We start from the raw sequence: 8,056 nt of genomic DNA, 5'->3' as shown, positions 1-8,056 counted from the left end.
TTTGTATGCAGCGAGTACCTACTGTTTGTATGAATATTAAACGTATAATAAATATCATACGTGTAACGTGTACGGTAAATGAAAAAAAAAAAATATTATTATAGGTATCGTATAAAGTACCTATGCGGATACGATGAGAGAGTGGGAGAGAGATGGCGTGAGAGAGCGCGAGGGTTAGTAAGTAGGCGAGTGAGCTAGTGCGATTCTGTTTGTTATTGTTTTGATCGTGTATTCGTGTGCGTGTCGTCGGCTGTAAATTCACGGACGATGAGGAGGAATGCGCGCGAAAGAGGGGTGTCACGGGTGGTCGGTTCATTAATGATAGTACACTGTACATACACACACACACACTCGCCTACACACGCAAACTAACAAATACACACAGGCACATATTGTTATAATATATATAATAATACATAAACAAGGAAAAAGAGAACGATCATCTCACCACGACCTTGACGGTCGCGCCGCATACCAAACACACCCGCCACCACCGCAGCACATCAGCGTTCCCCGTCCGGCGTTAAAACTCGTCGCCGTCTTTCTCTTCAATGAACCACCTCACACACGCACACACACACGCACCAAACGCACCCACACGCCCACACGCACGCACACGCATGACACACGTAAACCACACCGCCGTTGCACCGCACAATAATAATAATATTGTGTGTAACGATGACGGTAATAACAAGATGCACGCGTCGGTGCACCGACGACCGGCCCGGCGCATAGTAAAACGCGTATGAATAAAAAAGTAATAAAAATAGTAAACATAATAATATTATTATCATTTCGCGCGGCGCCACTCGCATGTAATTCTACAGGTGGTAGAGATCGTTTAGCGATAACCATCGGTATAATACATAAACCAGTGTTTAGCAATCGTTAACATTAATCATCAGGTACAATATTGTAGTCGTAGCTCAGAAATTTTCAAGTTTTTTACACGTTGTTATACAGCGGACAACATAAAATAAGTTTATATAATATACTGTAATTTTTGCGGCGCTATAATGTGTTTAGGCTATAGGTAGGTCAGGCGAAGGTGTATCTCTATACACTATGGACGGGTACGAAACGGTTTTATGGCATAGCGGTCGAGCTACTTGCGTGTGTATTTGTTACGGGACACATATTTTTATATAATAATATATACTAATTTACTAGGTATAGTGTTATAGTGATTAGTAGTATATAAGTTATTGGGTAACTTATGATAATATTATATTATTACGGCAGTAGAATTTCGATAACTCAAATAGCTAACAAGATAATCAGGTATATATTAATCATATCGCGAGTCGATAATATTATATGCATAGACAGTGAAGGACACGATATTATTACATTGTCATCATAGTACTACTATATAGTACGATAATTCGGCATAAACGGTGAAGAGATTTGACGAGAATTTGATTTGTATAGTTTGTAGATACCTTTCAACTATTATTTTTGTTCAAGTGCTTTTGTGCTATCGATATTCTACCGCGGAGTTTTATATGAAAGTTCAATATTAAGATATATTATGGGTAGGATACTTACTTTCCGCTTTTTGGACATCAACTTTGCATTGCCTAAATGTATACACATCATATTGTGTCATCAAATGCCGTACGCAAACGTATAATTTAGAGTAAATATTGCAGTATGATCTTTTAGAACGTTCACTCGTTAAGATAATTCACATCAAGTCACAAATCGTATATTTTTAATTTATGCACATACAAATGACCGTAGGTGTTGATAACAACAAAACATATACATTTGAATTGCAATACAATTGATAAAATTATCCACGATTACGATCCAGTTGCGTTTCGTTTCCTCCGAAAAAATAAAAGACCTACCTAATATTATATTTACGTGTGAGTTTGAAATTAAATCGAAACCACGGTATTAGCTGTCTATTGTTTTAATATTATGGTATTTAAAACAGAAATATAACCAAGTGAATAATCACTATATGTATATAGGTATACAGTAGCAGTCAAATGATTATGTCATAGGGGAGGGTGGGGGTAGATTTCTTTTTTAGCACTATTTGATCATTAACAATATAATGTATGGTTATATTTGATCCTAAATATTGAAAAAAAGGTATGAAACTTTTTTTCTCGGAGGAAGAATAAGATTAGGTGTATCGAATAAAGCGCGTTTTATTGGTTGCGGTATGGTAATCTATAGTAATCAGTATTAAATATAATATATTATAGTCTTGTTCGACAAAATAACAACGGACTTCAACGGTTAATATAAGCATTATATAGTATAAGAAGTGGGAGAGAGGCCTTAGTGATGTTATTAATTGACCACATACAAACGTTTGTCTTTAAACACGTCGATAAAACGACAATGTATAGATTGAAATTCACTGCAACGGAAGGGTGTAATAGCAACATGAATTGCAGATGAATCATAAGCGCAAATTGACTAAATTTTTAATTTGGGGGGGGGGGGACTCAAGCCCTTTTCCTCATAGGCCATATTGCTTGGTACAACAGAATATAAAAATTAGTACTAATTACTAGATTTTGAACTGGGGGGAGGGGGGTATGTCCCCCCCCATGCCCCCTCTTATTTTCGCCAATGAGATGAATATTATACGCGAATGCAATGGATATAAATAGATCATGTATATCTATGTAAAATATACATATTGTGCAGTAATAAGTAGGTATACCTAAAGTTATTGTGATAATAGTAATAATGATAAGTGATAACCATAGTCATATATATTGTGCTTAAATGCTTAAGCCTAATAAATATATAGATATATACAAATCGATAACAGTTGAAAAGGGTTTTTTCGAGTATCCCGTGTATCATATTATCATGATAATCACATTTTAACAGCATTATTCATAGGTACATCTCATAACACAGTTAAGTAACCAAAACATGGTTGATGACTTGTACAATGAAGTATATATACATTATACCTATACACACGCAATAAGTTCGCACATATAAAACAACGACGAATTGGCGCCGTTGTATTTATGTGACACGCGCGGTAAGTCGTCACATTATTATTATATAATTTGAATTTGTTTTCTAGACATTTTTTCTTAGAAATATATAGAAATTACTCAATCTAGTAATCAGTGGAATTTTTTGAATATTTTTTCTGTAATTACAGCTAATATTTTTAAAGTTAATATTATATTTAAATTTTGTACGAGGTGACCACATTTGAACAGTACGCAGTTTAAACGTAATCAAAAAACGAGAAATTATCATTAAAAAAAAAAAAAACAATAAATTATAATAATAAAAAAAACCTTAATTAGGGAACGATAATATAACGCACAGTGTTATAGTTGAAAATTAAGCTGGACCGCGTGGAACAATTAGTTTTATATCCGACGGACGAGAAAATTATTATTAATACGCGCCTGCGGTGGTTATTACAGATGAAAATAAATTGAACTGCGAGGGTACAGGCCAAAAATAATTATTTTAGAATAGGCATATTGATAAAAATAACGGTGGAACGATTATTTAAGACTGGGTTGGAAATTTGAGTACAAAACTATTGTAATAAAAATTAATGGTTTATTGTAACGAATTTATTTTTGTGGAGCGATAGATAAAAATACGATAATATAGAATACCTATAGGTAGAAGCGCGTATAACTGTTAACAAAAATGAATGAATAAGAACAAATAATACAAATTTACACGTGACATACCTATTTAAGAGCGATTTGACAGATTTTTTTCTAGGTTTTTTTTATTATTTTAATTTACTCCAAAGTACCGACACGGATGATTACAATATCTTACACATAAATAAATTATATACATTACATACAAATACCTATCTAATATTAACTTATATATATATATAAAAACCACTAAGTACTGCTAATATCCTCCTCCCATTATATTATTATTATTATTATTACCATTATTATTATTATTATTATTATTGTTAACGATTAGCTTAGTAAAATTGTGAAATATTAGATACCTAGGTACCTATATAACTTATACGTCAGGTATATAATAAATTATATTACAACAATCGAAATTAATGTAGACAAATAATAAAAATATACTAAATATAAGATAAAATTAATGATAAAAAATAATAAAACAACAATAACAATGATAATGGTAATCTTATAATAGTCTTAACAATAAATGAGAATCGTATTGTTGTGTAGTTACTAACTAACTATTTTTTGTGTAGTTACTAACTAAATATTTTTTTGTGTAGTTTCTAATTACTAATAAGGTTATATAATTTCTTACCATGAATATGATTGCCTTGTTCATGTCCTGGTGGAAATTCTTCGGGGAGCTCATTGGCTCCTGCCTGCAATATGGAGACTGCGATGGCCAGCAACATGAATAATCTTGCCATGAACGCCATCGTGTTGCGGTTCCGCCGAGAAAATAACGTAATGCGAACCATAAACCGTAATTATTATTAGAAACGGAATGCACAAAATTATATCGAACGCAACAAGCACGAAAAGAAAGTTAGTCACCGAAGGGAAAATGTCCACGGATCGCGGAGGTACAACGCAGAAGTTACACACACGGGAATCACGGAATGAATCGTGTTGAGCTTTGTGCGTGCCTTTTTATAAGCCACCGCGGCGGCGTTCGTGAGGTGGCTCCCACCACCGGTTGCTCTACGAAGGTGCAACAGGCGCGCACTTACAAGAGCATGGGAGGACCTGCAATTCTATTGGACGGACACTGTCCTTCGACCTTTCCGCTCACCCATCGGCCAGCCAGCCCACCAAAACCACCTACCCACCCACCCGCCCGCCACCGCATAGTGCACACACCTATACACATGCGCACGAAACATCTGCACGGCAGCGGCGGTCTTTTATTTCGAAAGCGGGAAATCGTGGCGAGAAACATCGGACAAGTATATTAAAATATAATATTAAGGCAATACGACGATAATTGAGAAAATGTTAATAGATATAACAAAATGTAAATATTGCAATGATATTTCATAACACGGCCGCCGTTTCGATCGTCACTCGAATATTCTAAATCTATAACATTATTTTCATCAGAGTTGAAAATCGAAATAACACGCTACCACGGCTTGAAGTTGTCTTATTATATATTATATTATTGGAAGCTATAATATATTTGAAGCCAAACACAATCTTATATGTTGGAAATTACTATAAATACATTAAATTATAAAGTATTATATACATTGAACGATCGTCAAATAATATGATAAGATGCCATTATATCGGTACATCCACCGAATATTTTTAATTTTTATAATCATATACAGTCATATATACGATATACTACTTATACCTATATATATACCAATATTATTATATGACAGCAGACAGTTTATTATGAATGTAGGTACAACAATATTGTGATAATATTATGTCGCCCGAAGACGATGATCTTTCGACGATGCACGAAAACAGTTGTCGTCTCAAACGTCATATTGCTATTTACTGCTGTGGTAGTGTCACGCGCATTCGCATTATTATAGTCATAGGTATCTATTAATTATTAGCATACGATTTCTACTTATTAGCAGTGTACATCGGTTGTCGGCACCTATGACCCATATTTTAATGGGTGATTTAGGTAGGTATTATAATACAATACTATGGTATAGTATGATAATAATGTCATTGCATTAATTAATAATTATTAACAATACAGAATAATGATTAAAAATTATACGACTGGAATACTAGCGATACTATAGAGTGCCGCGGAAAACATGTTCATCGAAAAACTTGAATTATATGCGAAATATAAATATTTACCAATACTGATTCTATAATGTTTGATTAAAGACAAACGTTTTAACAAGTTGGCGTTTAACTAGTGGTTTTACAATGGTGCTTATTTTTTTGTATATCTTGTATACAAAATGTCTACTAGTAGAAGAGCTTCGATTTCAATATATCTTATCATTTAGCAAATTGGATCAAGATGGTATTTTACAGAGGTTATTTTTCGATTTTCTCAATAGTTATTTAATGCCACGGGAAAAATCGCTGACCAATTTTGAAAAACCGCTAAAAACGGGATATTAATTTCTAACGCTTTGCTTATCAATTGTCACAATATAAACGAATAAAAAATAATATTATAATATTAATTAAACTTACAGGCTATAATAAATAATAACAATATAAAATATCCAGATTCCAAACTGACGAACCGTCTCCGCACAGAATCGTTTTTCTTATACAATGATATTATATTATTGAATTCATGTTTAATACAATCCATTATACATTGACTCACTTATGTAACCTAGTGTACAGCAGAGTGACATCCACTTATCCACTTTTTTTACTTGTTAAGAATAATACATAAAGTATAATAATATACTTTTATAGTTTATTGGTTGGATATACTTATAGATGCACCAAATATATATATTTATAATTTGTAGGTATTCCTTGGTTTACGGCTATATCAAAATCCAAAAGGCAAAAGGTAAATATTTTTAAATTTTAATTCATTATAAAATATAAAATAATCTATATTATATAATCTTAATCCGATACACATGCGCCTCTGAATAAAATACATGTAGGTAGGTACCTATTAACTTTGATGAAGAGAAGAAGTGAAAAAAATGGTAAAATGTTGAAACATTATTTGGTCTGCTTGAAATTTAGCACCGCGTGCCATTAGAAAACTCGAATATAATTGGGGTCCTTATTGCCATACCTTGGGGGCGCGGTGAGTCTGTACAATTTTCGTATACATTCGATTTATATTATAGTATCTATCAGTGGCGTCTAAAATAAATATCGTACACCACTGAGACGTGAAATTATAGGTAGGTTGTACTGTTGTAGATATGCTATATTATCATATAGTATACCATCATAATTCATAATAAGGAACCTATATACTATAATCATCGTACATATCATAATACTTATAGGTTCTTATATAATATAGTAGACATCAGTATAGTGTAATACAAGCGTAATGGGGAAAATTAATCATTAATTTTTACATGTCAAATTGTATTTTATCAATCTGATTTTCTCGAATAAAAAAAATATATTATGCCATTAACACTATATTATAATTGTATCTATTTAATTATTATACGACATTCTAAGACGATCAAATCATACATATAAATAATACATGTTACAAATCATCCATATTGCGCACCTAAATATCATTACATAATCGATCTACAACTTTATGTTTCAACGATGCCGAATGCTAATGTAGTGTCGAGCGTATTCGCAAGATGGCATTATAATAAAAAATAAAATATTGAATTACATTATTATGCTGCGTGTGTAGTATGTATAGTACGTCGGTATGTAATTTTAAGTGGTATTCCGCGTTAATCACGGCGCTAGAATATAATATAATTATTATTATATTTTAAACGAACATAATATTATAAACCGATATTGCATCGAAAACGCCTTTGTAACGCGTTTATACAATTTATATGAATATATGACACTATAATATATCATTATTTATTATCTAATTTGCATCGTGACATATAGGTACGCCACTAGTACCTACCCGTTTTAAAATGTTAAATTAATAATTATGTGTCACTGCAGTATAAAATAATGTGTACCTATATTTATATATTAAGTAAACTTCCTTATGACCTTATATCTAATGAAATTTCGAAACAATTTAAATCATCTGTTGGATATTTTTTAATAATTGTCCACACCCGTTGGCAATACTAATCAAAACACAACAAAATCTTTCAGTGCTTAGTGTTTACCAACACCGGCAAAGACCCGATTTTGTGCTTCACAGCTTCAAAAATTGGTGGGGAAAAAACATAATTGCAGTTTTAAAAATATTTTGATTTAGTCGAAAAACACGTAGTTTCTGTTTTGTTTTGTTTTAATGTTCTTATCTCTGCAATGTGGGTATTGTCCACATATTATAACTGTCCATAGACATTATGTATAATCTGTGCTATATTATATTTATAGCGTTTTAAATCTTTAACATATTACATATTATTAGTAATTATGGTAGGTATAACTAATAACTGTACAAGTATCTACACGCATTGAATTTTAAT

At 32.2% G+C, this 8,056-nt stretch overlaps 1 protein-coding gene across 1 annotated transcript in view; it reads right to left on the bottom strand.

Annotated features, from left to right (window-relative positions):
* LOC107884265 overlaps window positions 1-4,588 on the bottom strand; it is a 26,824-nt gene extending 22,236 nt beyond the window's left edge. Inside the window, exon 1 of the mRNA XM_016805982.2 lies at window positions 4,267-4,588. Coding sequence (XP_016661471.2) covers window positions 4,267-4,429 — 163 coding nt within the window. The 5' untranslated portion in view covers window positions 4,430-4,588. The remainder of the gene's footprint in view (window positions 1-4,266) is intronic.
* Window positions 4,589-8,056: the final 3,468 nt, after the last annotated feature.

Source organism: Acyrthosiphon pisum, chromosome X (genome assembly GCF_005508785.2).
Source record: "Acyrthosiphon pisum isolate AL4f chromosome X, pea_aphid_22Mar2018_4r6ur, whole genome shotgun sequence".
Lineage (NCBI taxonomy): Eukaryota > Metazoa > Arthropoda > Insecta > Hemiptera > Aphididae > Acyrthosiphon > Acyrthosiphon pisum.
Note: the sequence above shows the minus strand (reverse complement) of the source record. Positions and strands in the feature narration are given on the sequence as shown.